The sequence below is a fragment of the Heliangelus exortis genome, chromosome 22 (assembly GCF_036169615.1).
Source record: "Heliangelus exortis chromosome 22, bHelExo1.hap1, whole genome shotgun sequence".
In the NCBI taxonomy this organism is placed as follows: domain Eukaryota; kingdom Metazoa; phylum Chordata; class Aves; order Apodiformes; family Trochilidae; genus Heliangelus; species Heliangelus exortis.
Window position 1 is genome coordinate 7,004,990 of NC_092443.1, and position 21,686 is coordinate 7,026,675.

The 21,686-nt window shown below is 40.9% G+C and overlaps 1 protein-coding gene across 1 annotated transcript; it reads left to right on the plus strand.

Moving 5' to 3' along the window:
* The first annotated feature begins 1,734 nt into the window (after positions 1-1,734).
* Positions 1,735-21,622, plus strand: PSMB7 (proteasome 20S subunit beta 7). Its single transcript, XM_071765991.1, has 8 exons — positions 1,735-1,883; positions 2,030-2,123; positions 2,415-2,512; positions 2,839-2,979; positions 4,064-4,179; positions 9,051-9,109; positions 21,003-21,154; positions 21,413-21,622. The coding sequence occupies exons 1-8, from the start codon at positions 1,822-1,824 to the stop codon at positions 21,522-21,524; spliced, it is 834 nt and encodes a 277-aa protein (XP_071622092.1). The 5' UTR covers positions 1,735-1,821; the 3' UTR covers positions 21,525-21,622.
* Positions 21,623-21,686: the final 64 nt, after the last annotated feature.

Sequence of the window (21,686 nt, forward strand, 5' to 3'; positions counted from 1 at the left end):
GTCTGTCAGACCTCACAAGCACTCCTCATATATACACCCAGAACCTTAAAAATTCATTCTTTTGACGTTGTTTTTCCCTATGTGCTTTCTCCTAAATGCTCCCCAGGCTCTTCAAAACAGGACCACACATTATGTCTCTACCAACCCAGTACAGCAGATGCCCCATGACAGAGGCACTGCCCCATCTCCTGCTCAGAGGAACACAGGGCAGGTGTCAGGGTTTGGTGGTCCTGAGGACACCTGTCCTGGAGGGCTCCGAAGGGCTGTAGGAAATATTAAAAAAGCATCTGTGTATAGGTGGAGGGCATCAACCCACAAGGGGTGTGTGTGAAAAAGCCCACAATAAGATGTTCACAAAAGATCTTATTTCTAAGACAGCTACATAAATGGGGCTGGAAATAAGTGTTCTATGAAGCTGAGAGGGAGAAACCAGCCATGAACTGGCAATAGATGGAGCTAGTGGTGCATAAAGGCAGCTCTGAACAAGGGAAGAGATGTACCTGCACATCTGCAAAAGAGCCAACCACGTACCTGGGAGGATAGGAAAAGACATTATATTACTAGAAGGTAAAACAATAATTGTGGGACATCTGCTTAGTTGTCAGGGACCAAGAGGGAAATAAAGCTGTTGTCCCCTCTAGCTAAAACCTGCTGTTTCTTTTTCCCCAGACTCCCAACCACCAACTGCTCTACAGTTTGTATGCCAATCCAATTTTGATGCCTGTAATTCACCCCAGAGACTGTTTACTTTAACTTTATCAAGTGAAGAGAAAAACAAATGTGATAGAATAAAAAAAAAAAGCGCATCTGGCAGCAGGATATTCTTTCTCTCAGACATCTTCCCAGTGTGACCAGTGTACAAGAAAATGGGATTTACACAAGGAGTGGAAGAAGGGGGAGAAGAGAGCCCAGAGTGCAGGGGACTGATGTAATTTAGCATTTAGTGTTTGGAGCAAATAACATTTCACTTTTCTTTTTGCAGTCAACAGCTTTTTTAATTTCAGGCAGTCATGCCTGAAAGGGATGTGGTGGGTTGGGGACAAATCTCACTAAACATCTGCAGTGCTCTAAAACTTCTTGACAATTCCTGTCCCTTCAGAGGCATCGGGCCACGGCTCTGCACAGGTCATGAGCTGGGAGGGGAGTTATAGGGAGCTATAGGATGGAACTTAGCCAGAAAAAGCTAAATCAGTTTTACAGACCCGCAGTGACATTCAGCAGAACTTTCCGGATTTTTTAAAAAGGAAATTTATCTTTTATTTGTTTTATAATCTTTTATTTCTTCCACCATTCAACCACCACATGAGCAGCTCAGCAATTCAGGGTTTGCATTTTCTGATGCAATGACCGACTCTTTGCAAGATCTCAACATAAAACTTTTGGTTTCCCCTTTTTGTCTTTCCATTTCCCTCTCGCGGCTTCTTACCAAACCCACTGACCCATCTGCCAGCCGGTACCGGTACCAGCAGCAGCGCTGTGGGCTGACACACGGTGCCTGACAAACCCTTCCCGGACACCGCCGGAGGTGACTGACAGGGACCAGCACGCAGCGGGACGGAACCGAACCCACCCGCGATCTGAGACGCCTCTCCGCAGAACCGACACCTCCCCCACGCAGAACCGGTACCACCCCCCGAAGAACCGGTACCGCCCCCCGCAGAACCGGTACCGCCCCCCGCAGAACCGGTACCGCCTCCAGCAAACTGGTACCGCCCCCCGCAAACCGGTACCGCCCCAGCCCCTGTGCCGCCGCCATTTCAGTGTCTCCGGGGTGCCCCGGAAGCAGTTTCTGGGCGTGTCCCATCGCTTTGCATCCCTAAGATGGCGGCGGTCTCGGTTCTGCAGGCGCCCAGCGGCGGCTTCAGCTTCGACAACTGCGCTCGGTGAGGCGCGGGACGGGGCTGGGAAAGGGAAATGGAAATGGAAAAGGGAAGGGGAGGGGAAAGGGAATGGGGATGGGAAAGGGGATAGAAAAAGGAGTGGGCAGGGGGAGGCCATGCCTGGCACTGCCTCTCTCCCTGTGCTTCAGGAACTCTCTGCTGGAGGCCGAGCTGGTGCCGAAGGGGCAGCGTTTGCCCGCAGCCCGCAGGACGGGCACCACCATCGCCGGAGTCGTTTTCAAGGTGAGGCGGGCGCCGGTCGCGTTCCCGTGTCGCTCGGTTCGGGCAGGAGGCCGGGCCGGGCCGCTCCTCGGTCCCTAGGCCTGGGCGGGGGGAGAGCGGCCGCCCTCTCACTCCTGCGCTGGGCCGGGGGAGGCCGCTCGGCCCCGAGGGGATCTCCCGGGGCGGTTCCGCGGTGCTGAGTCACTCCCGCCAGGCCTGCCCCAGGCCCGGAGCCTGCGGGCCCCCCGGAGCTTCCCCGGGGTCCCAGGGGGTGTGAGTGCCGGTGCTGTGAGGGGCTTTGTCTCCCTGTAGGATGGAGTGGTGCTCGGGGCAGACACGAGAGCGACGGAAGGAATGGTTGTTGCTGACAAGAACTGTTCAAAAATACACTTCATTTCCCCTAATATCTAGTAAGTACTAAAACTGTTTCTTGGGTGATGCTATGGGTAATAGCGTTGGGGCTTTTTGCTGTGTCCTTTCCTAACATCAATTATGAAGGCTAAGGCCTAATTTAAAATGATAGCTCATTAGCAAGTACTGGGGACTCTTGGAATTTTATTTACACTTAACCAGACTGTCTGCTTTCATGCTCTGAAAATACTGCCTGCGTGAGAACTTGATCTCCTCAGTTTTACAATGGGAAAATTTCTCCTTTTTTTTTTTTTTTTTTGGATAGAGCAGATTTGTTTCTCCTGCCCTTCCCACCTTTTCCTAACGTGCTCGTAATATTTTTCAGCTGTTGTGGTGCTGGAACAGCTGCAGACACTGATATGACAACTCAGCTGATTTCTTCCAATCTGGAGCTCCACTCCCTGTCCACAGGGCGCCTCCCAAGGGTTGTTACAGCAAATCGAATGCTGAAGCAGATGCTCTTCAGGTAACTGAATAGCTTCCTTGTTTATTAACAGTGCTGTTAAAGCCATAGTTGTTGCTATAGCTGTACTGTGTTGCTAGTGTTTATACAGAAAAAAATAGAAGAATAGCTTAATAAGCTGTTGATCACACACACCCAATTAAAGCTGTTGTTTATCTTTGTGCTGAAATGTCTGGACCAATAATAATCCTGTACTGTGCAAGCTTAAGAATTGAGAATTTCTGTGATTTATAATAGACTCGTTAATTAAAAATGTAATTTATTTTCAAAAGAATAAAGTTAAACCATTTTAAGCCTACAGCTGTTAATATAGAAGTCTGCTGGTGGTATGATGAGATAAATGAGTAAAATGTTTGGAAATTGTACTGTAGTTATTCTAAGATGTCATTTGGTTTATTGACTGATCACAATTAGTGTCAGTTGAACTTGTGAACTAGCAGCATGATGTAGAACATGCCCTCCAAACCTTTGGTTATTCCAGTACTGTGTAGTACTGTCTTTAGCAGAAGTAAAAAATTCTGTTGAAAGAGAAGGAAAGAATGAAATAAGTGCAATCAATTCTAGATATTGTTCAAGCTATTGGAAGTTTTCAGGAAGCTGAAAAAAAGGCAATGAAAAGAGAATGCCATGTGCAACCAGGTGATTGAGATAAATTACTAAGTCAGCTCAGCTGCTGTGTTTCTGCGCAGTTCTTGGTACATAAGGGAGTCACAGAACAATAAATTAAGAAGTTAAAGCAGCCAAGAACACTTCATGGGAGAAATGGAGGAATGTGTTTTCTTTGAAGTCTCTAAATAAAAACTTAATTGCAGAAAGAGGAATTCCATTTAAAGCTAAAAAGCTTACCTGAGTTCTCCCCCTGTTAGCACATGTGGGCTGGATGACTCTTGCTTGTCCAGTGCTTGTGCTTGGCAACTGAAACGTACCATATTAGTAAATTTTTTAAATGTAAGCTATTGCTGACAGATGGTAAAAGCAGTCACTTTCCAGTGTGATCCTGGAAAGAATCTGGGATGCATACGTTGTGTTAAAAAGAACCACATTTTTATTGTGGACTTTGAGATTCACATGGCAGCTTTGTTCCTAGGTACCAAGGCTACATTGGTGCTGCCCTGGTGCTGGGGGGAGTGGATGTCACAGGACCCCACCTGTACAGCATATATCCCCACGGGTCAACTGACAAACTGCCTTATGTTACCATGGGTAAGTGGTGCTGCCTCAGTAAATAACTGCCTGGGGAAAACTGTCCACATTTCAAATTATTACTTACAGCATTTTTACTTAAATTCCATTGTTTGGGAGCTGCGCAGACCTCAGGTATCAGAATCAAAGCTGTACCCATATTGCTGTACCCAGGTGCACTGATGTGTTTCTTTTCTAACACTATATACAAATGTTATACTATTTAAATCTAAGTTGCTGAAAAATTGGCATTATGTTGCTGTGTGCATTCCCTGGTGAAGCAACACCTGGTTTACTGCCACATACAGTAATTTCTCACAAATAGTGTATGGAGATTTTCTACAAAGAAGTTTAATTCTGTTTGTGGCTGGGGTCAGTTTGGTATTAGTTGTCCACCATGAGGTTCTGAAGTGGTAGTACCCCAGCTCCCCTGTCTGTCACACTTTCTGTAGCAGTCTTTTGGGCTGTAGGTGTGTGCAGCTCTCTGTACATCTCATTCAGGTTTGAGTTAGGGATTGTGATAATACTGAAAGCTGAAACCACAGATTTATGCAGCTGATGGCAGCTTTTATGCTATTTGCAATGGGAAAACACAACTTTAATTTTTAATTTCTGCTTATGGTTGGCATCTCTACATAAAACACTTCCTTGCTATATTTTTGGAAATGTTCAAGGTTTCTCTTTGCAGTGCTGAAAACAGTGCAGTTGTTAAGCTGGATTATCTGGGTAACTGTGAAGGAAGAACTGTGAATGTCCAGCAATCCTGCAGAGGTGGTGTGGGACCAATAGATGGTGCCACCAGCTTGGGAACTGGCAAATAGAATCCATGTAAGAGTCATGTGATGTCATTGTTTAGCCTTTGATATATAAAAAAATAAATGTCTCATTCTTATAGTTGCCTTATTCCCACTGTTGTAACAAACTGTGACATTATACTGATAGCTTCTATTGATTGCCTGATTAAAGTAACAGCAGTTTCCATTATGTACAGGGTTACTTTCAGGCTTATGTTTGAAAAGCTTTAAAATGTGGCATTTCTGAAAATTCTGGCCACTAGTCATTCCCCCCACAAAAATAACATAGTATCAGAGTAAGTTTAAACAGTAAGGAAAATAACAATGGATTAAGTTCATTGTAGCTTAAATTTTGAGTTTGGTGTCAGCTGTACCATCTCTGTCTGGTGATTACTTGGGATTTTTGGCTGTGCTATCAAACAAAGCCCTTCTCAGCATAGATGTCCTGTACCTTTCTACACTCTGTACACTGGTACTTTCTCCAGTCTCTAGGATGTGTTTTAGTAAGAAGATTAGCTTATGCATAGAAATAGAAGGTAGAACTGAGGCAGCAGGAAAATTAAAGGTCCAATCACAGCTAGTAGTTGGAATTTTATTTTTATCTTATTTAGATTGAATTTATATTCTTCAGTGTATTGGGGTTTTTTTCCAAATGTTTGTTAGATAAGGGTAGGTATTTTTTGCCAGTTAATTTCTGGAAGTTCAGTATTCAATAGAAAAGGTGGTCAAGGTGCTGGCTTTTTGTTTGTTTTAATGTGCTGGAGTGTGTTTTTATTTAGCTGTAGTGTGTTTGTGGATAGGCAGAGTGGTGCCCTTCCTTGAAAGGGAGTTTTAAAAGATACTCAGTGCTTACTCAGGAGTGAAAACATCAAATTAAACTGTTTATGCTGACAAAGGACAAAATTGGATTTCAGCAAACGATGCAAGATTGTCTGATTGCTTGGCTTGTCTAGGAAAGCTTCTGGCCAAGACTTATAATGAAATGCATGCATAAAATTAAAGCATTTGAAGTCTGTAGTTCAGCTTTCAGAAACAGTAAGTATGTTCCAGTAGTCTCTGGTGGCTCAGGCTGGTCCCCTGGTACTGGTGTTGCTTCATATTCATAAATCAGCTCTCCATGCCTTGGCAATGTCATCCTGCAGAGCAAGCACTACCACTGCTGAGACTCAGCCCCTCAGCCAGGAACCAGGGTGAAAAATGATCCAAATCGATGGGGCTGTGGAGATCACTGAATTTTTACCTAGAATGAACAGCAAATTGAATAACAATGAGTGTGTGTGAATAAATGCCCTGTCAGAGAGCCCTGACACTGATGGATTAGGAAGTGCTAAGTGTTGCTCTCTCAAGGCTCTGAACATCCTCCAGCATGCCAGGCTGAGGTAGCAAACAGGTCCTTGGGTGATGAAAATGGACAGTGCTTAGCAATAAGAAGTTGTCTTCCGTGTGTGTTCTGCTAAAAAGATTCAGTTCATCCATTTTAGAAAAGTTTCTGCAGTTGCAAAGCAGTGTTTGGCTGATTTTTTTTTTCTTCCTTTTTTTTTTTTTTTTTCTGTGTATCAATAATTACCTTTCACTTGAAATCAATACTGAATGTCTGAGTTTTCTCTGCTTTTATACCTTACTGCACTAAGGGAACCATATCTCCAGTGGTTCCTAATGCTCACAGGTGTTGTTGCCATCTCTCCTGTTACAATTTGTAGTTTTCACTCCTTGGCTGGGTCACTTGGAACATTGTGGGCTCGTTTGAGTCATGTAGAATTTGACAAGTAGAGGGAAGTTGGACAATCCAAGTACAGAAACCCCACAGTGGGCAGTGCTGGTGAGCATGGCTGGAAGCCCAACCACACCAAGTGGCAGTGTCAGTCCTGCTATGCCAGTAGGGGGATGGTGAGAGTTTACTTCATTGTTTTACTGGTGAATATGTGCTCAGCACATAGTATTTTGTAAAGTAGTCCATACTGCAGAGAACTGTTTTGATGGGGAAAAAAATCTGTGTTTCTAAACCCACAGTGTTTACATCTGGTGTGCATAAGAGTAAAGAGCTTTCACTGTGCTCTGTAAAGATGACAAAAATCTGTTTTTTTCAGAGTACTTAGCCCTACCTTTTCCCTTTGTCTTCAGAGGTCTGCTGATTTCTTGCCCATAGGTTCTTTTAGGAAGCTTTTTAGAAGGGTGCTAGAGGACTGAATCCAGTCTGAGCCACGTATGAGCATTATGCATGTATTATTGCATTAAGGAATTTTAAGGAATTAGGACCCCTTTTTTTTCTTACCTCTGTAGCTAATGCAGTAATTTCAGTCAGATACTGACCTCTTATGCTTTCATTCTTGCACATTTTTTAGTCTTTACACTTTTTGTAAAGAACCCTTATGCAAGGGTAAGATTTGTTTTCTAGTTTTGAGGTTTGCCATTCTGCTAATGGTAGGCCTTCACCTGAGTGTTGTAAGAATGGGATCTAAGTTTGAGACTGTATCTCAAGATATTTTTTTTCCCCTCATTAGGAATGTTCCTATGTCATTTCACAAGAAGAGTTACTTTATTTATGGCTTAAGTCCTGTATTTGTTTTGGAACCAACCTTATTTTGACCTTGTTTAAAGGATCAGGAAATTTGTGATTTATGGTTTTATTTGTGATTTGTTCTGTGATCCCAGCTGCTTATATCAGGAGTTCATTTCTGCCATTAGTTGCTTCAGAATCTTCTTTATTCCCAGTTTCAGCATTTAAAAAATGGAGTCGTGTATTGCTCCAAGGTGTAAATGAATAGTCATTGCCTGTAATACAAGTGCACACTTGGAGTGTCCTACTGCTTTTAGATGTGATGTATTTGGTACTGTAAAGGTAATGATCCTCAACCACAGCAATATTCTGTAACAGGAGTATCTGTCACATTCATTGGGATTACCATGTTCATTGATTTGTGTCTGTAAATCTGCTGTTTCTACCCTTTAAATTTGATCTATAATTGGACCTCCTTAAATGGTTCAGATAAGGTAGTCTGTATTTTCTCAACAGTGTCACTGTCAGCTTCTCCTCTTTCATTATACATTCAGCAGACTTGATAAAATCAGCAGGACACCTCATTTGAAACTGTTTAATCGCTGCCTTTTCCTTTCAGTAAACCATTGAGGTGGTCAAGCGATATACACAAATCATTTTAAATGGAAAATATGGCTTTCTCTGTGACCCAGCTAAACAGATAGCAGTATGCAAAACAAGTTAAAAAGTAATAAATGCCAAAAAAATCTTCTAATTGGAGTAAAAAATTGCAGGTAACTTTATTCACTTCCAAAAGTAGCGCTCCTTGACGTATGGTTGGGGCCACAGACAGACAAGATATTTTTCTGAAGACTCACTCTTTCTTAACAAAGCAAGTTTACAGTTGCCAATAGTGTAATTTTGCTTTTTGTATTAATTTATGGAGAGCGCAATTCCAACACCTGCAGTTACAGTGCTTCGGGTAGAGGTGGCTTCTGCTCTTTTACTGCCCTTGCTCTGCATTCTTTAAGAGAAGCAATGTTAAACTCATCTCTTAATATCTGTCATTTTGTATATTCATCTGTTATTGTTCAATGTAAAAACAATGGCACAAAGTGAATGCATTGTAAACTGTTCAGAAATGGGAAATAACCCACTGGCAGCAAGCAGCAACCCCATCCCCATTGCTCCTGTGTTCAGCCCCATGCGTGAAGGTGACTGTGCCAGGGCAGCTCTCTAGAGCAGTCTGTTCATTCCCAGGGCTCCAGGATGAAGTGATGTATCTCTAACATGGCCAGGCACAGCAGTGGGGCAGGAGAAAGTGAGGTGTAGGAGTTAAAAAAACATGGGATGCAGCTGATGCACTCTTTCTAACATAATTTTCATGTCTTAGTGTTAGAAATAGTAAAAAGGGCTGTAAGAACAGGACCATGACACTAGCTATAAGTTTAGAATTAAATAGGTGTTGGAGATAGAGGGTAGACACTGTAGATGTTTACTAAGCTAAGGTAGACTTCAGCCTGGTTTGTGCTGCTGGTATTTGTTATCTTTTTTGAAACAAAACCCCAAAACCTCTATATAAACACACTGGCTAAGTAAGTGTCCTACCCTTGTTACCACAGGCTCTGGCTCCTTAGCAGCTATGGCAGTATTTGAAGATAAATACAAACTGGACATGGAGGTAAGACATTATTGATTTGTTTGTTTTTTTTTTTTAAACCTCAGTGTTTCTTCCTTCAGTAATCCTTGTGTTCCCAAGACCTTAATAGATCCTGAAAAAGTTACATCTGCTCTGGTTTCCCTGCACTAATGTCAGCTTACTGTAAAGATGTGATTTACACTTAAAGATGGTGATTTACTTTAAAAAGGCCTTCAGTTGTTCCTCATCTTTGTAATGCAACTGCTCTGAGTCATTTCCTCTGCTTTAAATGCACTATTTTCAGGTGATGGTCCTGTAAAATCTAAGTTCATCTCTAAAGCTGACCCATTAAATTCAAAATTTCAGGTGATGTCATACCCTGTTACCTCTCTCACAGAGACATGACATACCAGTTGATTTTAAAAAACCCAAACCTTGTTTCAAAAATTTGTTACACTGTGTAAGAGTTATTAATCAGCTTTTCAGTAATTCCTGGACTCTCTCCTTTTCTCTCAATACATATGAAATTGTTGCAGGTGTGCAAAATTAAGAAAAGGCAGTAAGATCAGGATTCCATGTGTGTGAAGATACTGGACTTCTGCCTTCTGGTATTTTCATAAGTGCTATCAGAAATAGTGCAGTATTTTTGATAGGCACCAAGTCATTCTGTAAGTAGCATTACAATAGGTGACTTGAAAAAGAACCACTAGACAGAGACAGACTTCATTATTTTTTTTTTTTTTCTCATCCCTCATGCTGCTGTAAGAATACCAGTCATTTTCCAGCCTCTTGTGTGACTGTGCACTTGGCATATGTGCTCCTTGTGCTGAAAACCTGGACTACAAATCCTTGGAATCAACAGCTCCAGGATAATAGTTCACCCTCAGATACAAGTGTTGAAGATTTAAAATTTAATCTTATTCTCAGCTAGTTTTCAATTCTTTGTAAGAGCAACTAGAAAAGGCACCAAAATTGGTAAATCTCCAACTTTTCCCGTTTAGAAAGGTCATCCTAATTAAATTGTCTTCATACACAACCATAAATGGCAACAGATACTCTCTGTTATAACAAGCATGTAGAAATGCAGCCTACCATTTAGATCTTTGAGACTTGCATGCACTGTTACCCTTCCTTTGTTTTTACCAGGTACTCTGTTATAACAATTAATTGTATTAACTGAATGAGCAAAATTTCAGGTGATAAAGTTGAAGAAACACTTCTTCATGTTCTGTTATGGCTGCCAGCTCAAAGTATTTATCTTTGAAGTCAGATGTAGGTTTTTTCCAGCAAGGTAACAAAATAATGATATTTCTGTTGAAATTTAAACAAATCTAAAGAAGACTGTGTATTTTACATAAAACTTGAAATGGCAGTGATTATAAACTTAAAATTCCTGGAGATTAATTTAATAAAATGGGTAGAGGATTAATATTTTTCTGTCAAGATCAATGCTGCTTTCTTTTGCACTAATTGTCAGAATATCTTGCTAGGGCTACTGGAGGGTAGTGGTGTGCTTCAAGACCATCACATCACAGAAAAATGATTCAAAGGCAAACTGTCCTGCACCCTCTGGTATCGACTTGCAAATTAGCATCTGGAATGTAATTAAACAAGCTTAATGAAAGTAGCAGCTGAATACTACTGGAAAAGACAATCAGCTTTTTTGCCTCTGATATATATTCTGTACTATTGAAGCTGATCACCAAACACATCGTGTGAGCACAGTTAAAAAAAAATTAGCATTTATTTGAAGAATAGGAACTGTTTTTCATTCTGTTATGCTTTTGGCATGCACTGGTGTCCCAGGAGAGCCATGCCACAGCAGATAGTGCACAATATTTATAAATCCATGACAGGCAATAATAGCAACTTGAAAAATTCTTTTGCTAGAATTTCAAGTTGAGAGCTGCCAAAAGCTGAGAGGATCAAATCTGCAGTGGCAGCTGCTGTGCCCTACAGTTAGAATCATAGACTTTGAAGATGCTCAACTTAAAAAAAATAAAAAAATAAAAAAAAGAAGACTGCAGGCTTAGCCAATTTTTGCATTGGGTTTCTAGAGCCCTGGCTCTCTGCCTTTTGAAGATGAGTTGCTGAAGCTTCTACCACTGCCTGAGGCATGCTAACACCAGCAGGATGTGTTTTTTTTCCATAGACTTAGTATGTCTTCAGATTTAAGTAGCACATGCTTTATCAATGCCAACTGTGATGGTCCTTTCCCTGGCTGCAGTGCTGGGAGATGATCTTTACCCAACATCCTTCAGAGAAACTGCAAAGATAGATGGGTGGTGTGCAGGAGTGCCACTTCTGCAGTCTGATTTATGGAGGCACGATTCATTATGAAGCAAGTGCTGGCCTCTAGAGGAACCATTATAGATTGCTGAAGATGTGAACACTTTCAGCCCTGAAGGCCTGTAGATGCTTCAAAAATGTAATGCCAAGCACCTAACTACTGTGGAACAATATTAATCTGTCATGTGGGCAGCTGTAGATCTACTTTAAAAAACTTAAGTGGAAGAACAGCACATCTAATGGAGTGTTTTGAGCTTAGATCTTTCATTGCAGCCAATTTTTCTTTCAATAGAGTAGCCACATGGTTTTTAAACCTTACAGTCAGATTGTGCAAATGTATTCATTCTTTCTGGTGTTTAATGATGATGAGGAAGTACTCTGAATCACTGGATATGGAAACCATCATAATCTGGGGAAAAAATGTCTATGATATTAAATGCTGGAATGCTGGGTTTATCTGTAGTGTGGTTGTTGAATCCCTGGGGAGACCAGGGAGCTATTATATATATTATTCTGATATTTGACTTCTGCTGTTTGAAAAGTAGAAGCTTTTTTGTTGGTAGAAGAATTCCTTGATGTACGTTGAGGCTGTGTTACAGCCTTCTGACAAGAGTTCATGTTTAAACAAGGAAATGGGCTACTTGTAACTTTCTTTTCTCTATTTCATAAAAACAGCGAGGTTTAGGAAACAGGATCCAAAAGGAAGAGAATCAGTAGAAGCCACAGAAAGCACAGCTGTTGCAGGCAATGGGAAGTAAACCTTTGTGTAATGTTTTTAGGGATATGGAGTGGGTGGAGAAAATAGAAGGAGGTAGTCTGGCAGATATTAAATAACCTTCTAAAACAGATCACCCCAAAAATGTGATATTTACAGACATTTATTATACTGCCTTAAGTGTGGCAAGAAATCGAGTGACAATGAAAATAAAAAGACTCTGGAGAGGTAGGAACAGATTGAAAGTAAGAGGAGATTGTACTGACTGTATTCCAGTCAGACCTCCAGCATGTACCCTGCTGCCAGGGAATGTTGTGAGGGTGCTGCAGGGATCCATTTGTTAACTTGGCAATTTGGGGTGACCCTCTGGGAGTGGAGAAATGGGGGGCAGCCAGGAGGAGGTGGAGGTAGTAACCAGTCAACAGCTGCAGCTGTCAGAGGAGGTGGGTTCACAAAGAAGTTACAGGACAGAGGAGGACTGGAAGGTGCAGAACAGGTGAGGTTGGGGCTCTTCTGAGCCACGGTGTTGTTTCTGGCTGTGCTGCTGAGTCTTGAGGGACTGCTGAGCAACCCTGTATCCCCAGAGAGAAGCAGCTGGGGGATGAGGAATGCTTTCCTCCACATACTTGGTGTGCACTGAAGGTCTTTGCTGGATCAAAGTGAAAAGAAGTCTAAGTTCACCCTTCACTGTGTACCTCTTCTTTCAGTAAAAAATGCATCGGGCATAACACAAAATGCTACAAAAATACCTCATTTTATTCCGTTTTTAAACAACTGACAGATCATTCAGGTGCTTCTGTGATCATATTTCCTAAATATGGTGGTATTTTTGTTTATTACCTATTGACAATAATACTGAGCTATTTTTGGAAACTGTCAGAACTCTCCAATCTTCAGTAGTTGTCTGATCAGTCTTATTTAGCCCGCATGGGTGTGATTCAGTGCTCCAGGAGTGACAAGCTGCATATGAATTCTGTATTCATTAGTGATGGTGATCAAAATGCCCCTGTCCCTGCCACGGGGCTCAGGTGTGGCAGTCTGCAGGCTAATCCCCCCAGCAGACATGCTGAGGTTTAATGACTCAGTAGGAAGGTGACCACTTGCTGGGAGGTTTGTCAGCTGAACTGGGGCAGCAGACAATAGAGATCAAGCCAGACGATCAGAGTTAAGCTGGAGAGCCTGCCTGAGATACTTGAACCCCTGTTGGTGTCAAACACAAGGATTAAGTAAATGGAAGGGGGGAAAAAATATCTGATTCTGTGAACAAAAATAAGTACTCAGTATTTTTATGTGCTCTGTTTATTTCTTTACCCAACGACAATAGCCAAGGCTGCTGTGGGTTGTGTCTTCATGCTCCTGGCCTTGCAGGGTTCATACTTTCCTTCAGACATGTATTGTCTCCTTCAGAGACCTGGGTTGTCAGGCTGTTTCTTATTTTTAGATTAGATCAAAATTATTCTGTGGTAACCTGGTTTCTGCTTGAGACTTTGGAGAGTTAGTCCTGTTCTCACCTTCTGTCACAGGATTGTGCCTTGGATTGATTTCCTTTGCAGAATGAACAGGCTGATTTAAAAGGTGCTAGCTGGGTGTGCTTTGGAGGGGCTGGGGTTACCAGAGAGGTGTTTTGAGGTGAGCTTTCTGAATATAACTGACCACAATCTCTGGGCAGAAAAATTGTGAGGGGAAACTGCCACCAGTATGGGTGGGAGTTACCTATGATACCTGGTAGCACCTCCTCCTGGTTTTCTGTTCACAGAATGTATCAAGGGAAATAAAGTTTGCCTTAGCTTAAAGTGGGTCTTCCTGCATGACAAAGCAAGCAATTTCTTCACCATTACAAAAGTAACACTTAAACTTTGTACCTGGTAATCTGGAGAAGCTGTTCAGGAGCAGGGCTCCATGCATGGAGATCTTTTCACAGCACAGGGTGGATGTAGGACAGGAAATGATTTGTGATGTGTTTCTCAGGAGCAGGGGGTCCAGTTTAAATTGTTTCAGTTTGTGTATCTCCCCTGCCCACAGAACACAGGTAAAACAGATTGGAAAATGTTTCATAAGGCTGAGCACTGCTCCTGCAGCAGGGGCTGTGGCAGCAGAGTGAGGTTCTGATGGGAGTGGGAGGAGAGTGGGTGTCAGCTGGGGCTGTTGGGGAGCATTTGGGTGTATTAGGAAGGAAAAGGTACCAGACACCCCAGGACTGCTTTTTCCAAATAAAATGTTGACTTTTGTTCCCTTCCATCATTTTTTCAGCAGAAAAGTAATAGTCCTATGGACAGACTTGCTCTGCTAGTGCTGGATATTATTTATGCAGTAACAATATATAGTGATTTTGTTATCTATTGCATGGTTTACATGTTTGACTACTTCCTGGTGGCTTAGATTCAGTCTGTAACTGTGTAGCTGTGCATCTGTATGGAAAATGGAGTGTGTCACAGTTTTAGAGCAGAATTTGCAGCCTAGCAGGGTTTGCAGCTCTGTCACTGAGTGAGTGTTTCTTATTTTGAGAATTGGTTCCCTAAAAAACCCATGAACTTCACCCAGACATAAGTGGTTGGTGAAATGAATTTTCTTACTCATTTTTAGTTCAAAATATGGGAAGAGTATTAGAAGAAATCCTGTAATTGTGAGAGGAGCTGGTAATTAAAATCTGTACCATTGGAAATATGGGTTGTACTAATCCTCATGTAAGGAGTGACAAATAGGAAATAATGTTATTAAATAGTAGTTCCGAATCATATAAGTTTCTTGTTTTGGCAGGTAATTTGGCATAAAATGTTAATGTAAATCCAGGTTAGTGGGGAAGACATTATTTTACTAAAAAAGATAAACTGCTGATTAATTCAGTATAGAACTCAATTACAAATTGAAAGTGTCTCTGCGGGACGCCAGTACCCTAAAGACAGCAGATGTTGAATTGATACTCCAGCATATTTCACACTGGTATGAAATATTAACATGGTTTATTATACTTGTGTGGTGTACAGTCTCAGAAAGGGGGAGGTGATGGTGAGTCTGGGCTTGCAGGCATCTTCCAACAGAACATGAAAAAAACTGTAATCACTGAGAATAATAATTAGGGACTAAGGTGTATTTTATTGAAAAGTTCTTAGAAGAAAATAGTTATAAAAATAAACATTTAGTAAGATGATATTCAAAACAAAACTGACTTCAAATGCAGTAGAGAATTACCTGAGCTGTGATTCTCTGATCTATCAATGAATTAATATTGGGATATTTGTGTAAAAACCCCAATTGCTGAGTTTCAGTGGGGCTGCTAGGGCAGTGCTCTGCTCTGATTTCTTTTTGCAAAAATTCCTGCCCATACCATATTTGTGCTGAAAGAAACTTGTTTTCTGTATTTTTTGAGTATAGTAAGCAGCATATGAACCCTGATGTGTTCATATTCAGGGATTTGAGCAGGTTGGGTCTTTGTCCTTTAATGCCCTGTCTTGGTGAGGGTGGCACAGGTGGGGCTGCAGTCTGGGCATGTGAGAAGGTGCCCGAGGATGAATGGCAGTGGCCTGTGCTTTTCCTCCTCCCCCCTTTTTTTTTTTTTTTTTAAGAAAAGACAACTTAGAGAAGTTACAATGTAGGCGACTGTATTGAAATCACCATTCCAAACAGAAAGTGTGTTCCACAGTGGTTGGGCAGGATGGGTTCTGGAGAGAAAATTCTAATAATGTTTAATAGCCTTGGAGTCCTTGACACTGTGTGTTGTGCAAATACTGAGTCATTCACTCTCCTTCCTGCAAGTGAATCAAAGTAATCTTTCAGAACTTGGGGCATTTCAGTCTCTTTTAAAATAAGGCTTTGGGAACAGAACTGGAAAATACCATATACACATTACTTCAATTTAAAATAACTTGGTGTTTAACACACAGAGTAATAAAATTATTTCACCTTGCCCCAACTTTTGGTTTGAAAACTAATAAATTTCTGTTTATCTTAGTCTTTAACAGATGTTCAGTAAAACTAAATAAACCTATATAATATTTGAAGACATTTTTTTTCTTCAGATACAGGTTTTTTCCTTTAGTGCATACGTGATTCCAGGGTGGCATACGATTGAAATTCAGCAGAATGGAGGTGATGCCATATTTATACCTATACAGGGCATAGTTTTAGTCCTAGATGCCTTAATTTTTCCATCACATGCTGGGAATATTCTGAAAATTTCTACCCAGCCTCCTTTATCCACAAACTGATGGTTGTTTGCCTTTGTGTTTTACTGATCTGGGTCTTCCAAATGCTGCTCATCTTATATATTCTGATTTTATAACCCCTTGGCCTTTGGTTTGAGCACTGCTTTAATTCTTTCTGCTTGCAGCTTCTATCTTGTAAATGTTTCTTTGTGGTGTCATCCCTTGGCAAGACAGTTTTCTGGGATTTGGAATCCTGGTCTTACATACTCATCACGTGTCTATTTTAAAAGCCTGCTTTGCATTGCTTGGACTGTAACATCTTTGCATTCTACCTCTAAATTCTTTTGAGACTTTTAAGAGCACAAACAAAAGATGGTGGAGGAAGAAGGGTGAGGGAGAGAGCTAGAAAGTCTGGCTATTTTAAAATCTAATTCACCTGCTCAAAGATGAAAGAAAAGCAAATTGGTTTTATTGTAGCATAGGTCTGCTTAAAAAAAATGAGAAGGTATAAAATAAGGTACATCATTCATTCATCTGCTTGTGCAGTACTTACTCAGATGCACTTTTTTTGGTGGAGACTTGTTAACCCTGAGTGGTTCAAATTACATGTGCCAGCCTTTCTGCAGCTTCAAAAGGTAACCAAACTAAATTTGTTCTCACTAATGGAGTCTTTCAACCTCCTCTTACAAGAAAAAAAAAAAAACAAAGTACTTTGCTTCTCTCTTTGGACACAGCAGCAGATTTTAGCATTGCTTCCAGTTACATATTGATCTCTACCCCAACCTCTCCCAGCAGGCACTTACACATCCTCACACACATCCTGGTCTGCTGATGACTCCTACAAAGTCTCATTAGGCTTCTGTAGGTGCTTATGTCCTTCAAGAGGTATCACTTTCCTAGCTCCAAATTCCCAACAGTCCTTCATACGTTTATTTTTTTTTATTATTATTTTCTTTTGTGAAGCTGCTGATTTTTTTTCCCCTTCTCTTCCCGCATGAGTCTTGTGTATTCTCACTTTAAGTAGCAGTGAGTTTATACATTACAGAATCTGAACAAGTTTCATTGTTTTAAAAGGCAGCTGTGATAAGCAATCAGTTTTTTGTATTTACAAAAATTGCTACAGACTGCCATGTTAATTCTGTACTAATATTGTGTACTGTAGTTCCAATTTTTGGTAAGATTTATTATTGAAGAGCTGTTACATCTATATCACATATCGTAACAGGATACTGGTGACCTGCAGAAGTTACTAATTTCACTTTGGTAAGAATTAAAAAAATAATCCTTTTTCTAGATTTAAAACTTGTAGAGGACTTGCTTGTAAAGATCCAAGACATTGGAGAAATAATATTCACAAAATTCTCTACTGCTGGAGGAGCAATGATAAACTTGCTTAAAAACTATTAGTAAAGGTAGAATTAATACAATGTAGAAATATCCACATCTTCCATAGCAAAGTTTCTTTATTATTTCAGTAGCCTTTGAAATCTGGAAATAGCTTAAGTGTGAAGAGAAACTTGATTCAAGTCATATAGAAGAATAATGTGTAAAAGTTCCTTATTGGTGCTGTTTGGGACTTGCACCGCAGCAGCTGTAGAGAGGTAATCTATCAGTTCTTGAGTGTCTACAAAATGCAACTCTCCAGATAGCAGGTTTAAAGTAAAGATTTAATACAGGCTCTATCTACTGTGATGTTGCAGTGACAGTTTAAAACTCATTCTCTAAATCTCAGCAGACTTTATAGCTAGCAGTGGGCCCATATAAAGCTTAATGGCATTACAACACATAAATCATCTTTTAAAGATGCTACCAGTAGCTCCAATATTAAATGCAGACAATTGTCTGCGTTATAAATAATTTATCAAACACCATTTCAGATTAGCCTTCCATGCTGAGTTATTTATTTTAGCCTTTACTGTACTATTCCTAAGACACATTTTGAAAAGACCCATTACTGGTCACTTTAATGAAGGTGGGGTCTGCTCTGTCCCCTCGAGCGCTGCGCTACAGCTGTGGTGACCATTACAGGGCTGAGCTGCACCTCTTTGTGCCTTTTACAAGTGCTGCCCATTTGTCATGGAGTGGTAAATGGAGTTGCACATTGGAGTCCTGGGACACATTGTGTGATGCAGTGATGGAGGCAAACAGATAGCACTATAAAGTGCTGCTTGTCACAACTGACTGGTGTTACACTACATCACTCTTGCTGTAATCTCATTTAAGCAGCAGTGTGGACCCCAGAGAATGATATTCCCAGTTAGCTTTGGTCTTTGCAACCATAAAGTAGGAAGTGCTCCTTTTATATACTCTGAACTTTTAGGGTTTTTTAAGATTAATTATTGCAGTGGCTCATTGGTGCCCCTGTACCTAAGGCTGTGTCAGCACTTCTCATGCTAACCCTTATTTTCTGACTGAAATAGCAGCCCTTGCTAAACTCAGTCTGCAGGATCTTTATCCAGGAATGTTGGGTTTGCTTTTCCTGGTGGCTCTTCTGGTCTTCTTTCCAGGTCATGAAAAGAGGCAGAGAAGTGAACAACACCAGAGCAGGGGCTTCCAGAATTAACACCTATTTGAGGTTCTGCACTACATCAGAGGGAAGAGCTTTTAGACTCAGTGCAGTTGATGCCTTTGTGCAACTGAGCTCTACTCAGTGAGCTGGATTTATTTTTTAGAACTATTATGATAACGTTAGGTTGATGGAATACTTTCTTAAAAATATAAAATCTAAATTAGTGAGACAAGGCTGCAAGATTTACATTGCTGTCTGAAAAAAAACAAACCCCACAACCATGTCCTTTTTTAAGTTTTGTAAGCTCACATAAGTGCTTAACTCATTATGGTCTTGCTACCACATAATTTTAAAAGCATATCTACACAAGCTTCTTTGGTTTATTTTATTTACTTTCATTATAGTTCAAAAATACCTTTAGCAATGGTCAGCTTGGTAGAAAGTGAAATTAGGTTGTTTTTTGGTTTGGTGTTTTTTTGGTTTTTTTTTAAGGGCAATACTAAAGAAGCTGGGAGTGAAATAATTTATGGTATTTGTATAGTGTACTGAAAAAAAAAAAAAAAAAAAAAAAAAAGGTGTCCCCCTTCCTGGTCAACTTCTTAACAGTATCCCTGGTCTAACAATTTAATTATCAAGTTCCTTTATAGAGGGCCAGTGGAGAATGCAGAGCACGCACTGGGAGCAGACGTGGTGGTGGCTGAGCTAATTTTGGGCTCCTCTTCAGCTGTACTCACAGCTGCTGCCTGCAGCAGCCATCCCAGGGGTGGCAGGACCCTGCCAGAGACACTGAGGCCTTGAAAATGAAGCAAATTTTTAAAGATCTGCATTTCTACAGATCACTCAACCCTGGGCTCTTGTGTCACACACAGGCAGATGGAGCCACTGAACAGATTGTACCTGATTTTTACAAGACTTGAATTATACATCAAGAAACTGTTTTGCAACATCTCTAAATGCTCACATCTCTTCAGTTACAGTGCAACCCCAAGGACTTATTTGCCTTATCAGATTATTTCTTAAAGTACTGGAGCTGAGCTGTGATGTTTCATGGAGCTGCCTTTGAAACCCATCCCAGGCCAGAGCTGCAGAGGGACCCAGTGCAGCTCTGGGGCAGAGTTTGTATTTCTGACACCTTCCCCTCAACACCATTCACTAATTTTATTGGGGTTAGATATGATTACAGACCTATTGTAATATTTTAATGGCAAGATTGATGAATTTGGAATGTGTCCTTATAGAAGACTCATCTGAGTGTTCCCTCTCTTTCTGTTGAGCAGAACTCTTGAACTGTTCAGCCTGTTTAGCTTCTGAGCAGTCAGTTTCTCAGGAGCAGGGTGTGTATTTCAGCAGCTCTGTGCTTTTAAAAGAAAGTAGAGATACAAAACCTGTGGGAAAGGAAACTACAACTTGTGCAGGATAAGTAGATGGTTGCAGAAGCACTACAGGGAATGAGCTTTATTTCCTGTTTCAGTTTTCTATTCTAGTTCTGTTGGTAACAGGAGGCTACTGGTAATTTAGTCAAGTAATTTAGAAATACATTTTTGAAATATATAAATATTGTTTTAAAGGAACAGTATAAAATACCTACTTTGCTTTACCCATGGAGCATCTGAAGTGCTACAGCAGGAGAGAAACTGTAGCAACTTTTCCTCTTTTTGCTTAAATGGTAAAGAAATTGTTACAAGTTTCCCAGTTTTTGCTTAAACAGTAACAACTTGTCTACCGTATTTTCAGGTTTCTTTAAATTCTCAGCATTTGTGTTCAGGACTGGAGTTAAAATATTACCAACTACAACTGAATACAGAGCCTGGCTGCTTTGCAGCAGTTATTGCCCAGATAAGCCAAATTTTGCTAACTAAGCTGTGTTACAAAAAATCAGAGCAATAATTTTGGTACTACCGAGGATGATTAAATAGTCCCTGCCTAGGGAAGTCTTGTACCTAAACTAGTGTGAATCTTTAATTTATATTCACCTGTCACACAGAGGGTACTACAGGGAATTTGTAATGTACATGGGCATGGAAGCCTGGAAGACAAAAATAAACAAACTTATTTTATCCCTTCATTAAGGCAGAAATCTTAATTTTGCTTTCTTGACTGTCTTCACTGAGTCAGACCTGTCCTGGGGGGTGGTGGATGATGATCAGGATAAAAGGTTGTCCCTGCTCAGCAGTGTTAATGCTCTGCAGTGCTGCTGCTGTCTCCTTTATTGTTCCACTGGACAAACATTCCTGTGACGTGCCAGCACTTGTGGAGTGACAGCTTTTTTAACTTTTCCAGGAAGAGGAAGCCAAACAGCTTGTGAGAGATGCCATTGCAGCTGGCATATACAATGACCTGGGCTCTGGCAGTAACATTGACATCTGTGTTATAAGCAAGAACAAGTTGGATTTTCTTCGCCCATATGATGTGGCCAACAGAAAGGGGGAGAGGTGAGTGTGCCTGAAGCTGGACCTTACCCATGCTCTTTCCAGCAATATCTGTTTTTCTGTAATACTAAATTTTGTCAGAGTAATCCCTAGATCACTGTATTTAATTTCAACTGAACAAGAACACAAAGTTAGTGGCTGTACCTGCAGTGGACTTCTATAGGAAGCTTTTAGAGAAAGCTGGCTAGTTCTAAAATTTTAAATGAGCATTCTCCTGTGCCTGATGAGTTTGCAGCTTAATTCTCACCTATTTCTTAACAGGCATGGTAGATACAAGTGTGAAAAAGGAACTACTGCTGTTCTCACAGAAAATGTAGCACTCCTGGAAATTGAGGTGTTGGATGAAACTGTACAAACCATGGACACATCCTGAGCCATCCTGTGCATCCCTCTGTGTCACTGCAGACCAGCACTGGGTATGAGTAGGAGCCTTCCAGCACCTGATACAGAATAAATTGGGTTCTGACCATTCTCCTGATCGTGTCCTTGTGTGGTGCTGATTGCTGCTGCTTTTCCCTTTCTCTCTTGAAATGAG

Excerpts from the sequence above, each read along its gene's own strand:
- PSMB7 (XM_071765991.1), top strand. The coding sequence starts at position 1,822 with ATGGCGGCGGTCTCGGTTCTGCAGGCGCCCAGCGGCGGCTTCAGCTTC. Across the intron at positions 1,884-2,029 it reads AGCTTCGACAACTGCGCTCG|GAACTCTCTGCTGGAGGCCG; the intron begins GTGAGGCGCGGG and ends CCTGTGCTTCAG. Across the intron at positions 21,155-21,412 it reads GCCAACAGAAAGGGGGAGAG|GCATGGTAGATACAAGTGTG; the intron begins GTGAGTGTGCCT and ends ATTTCTTAACAG.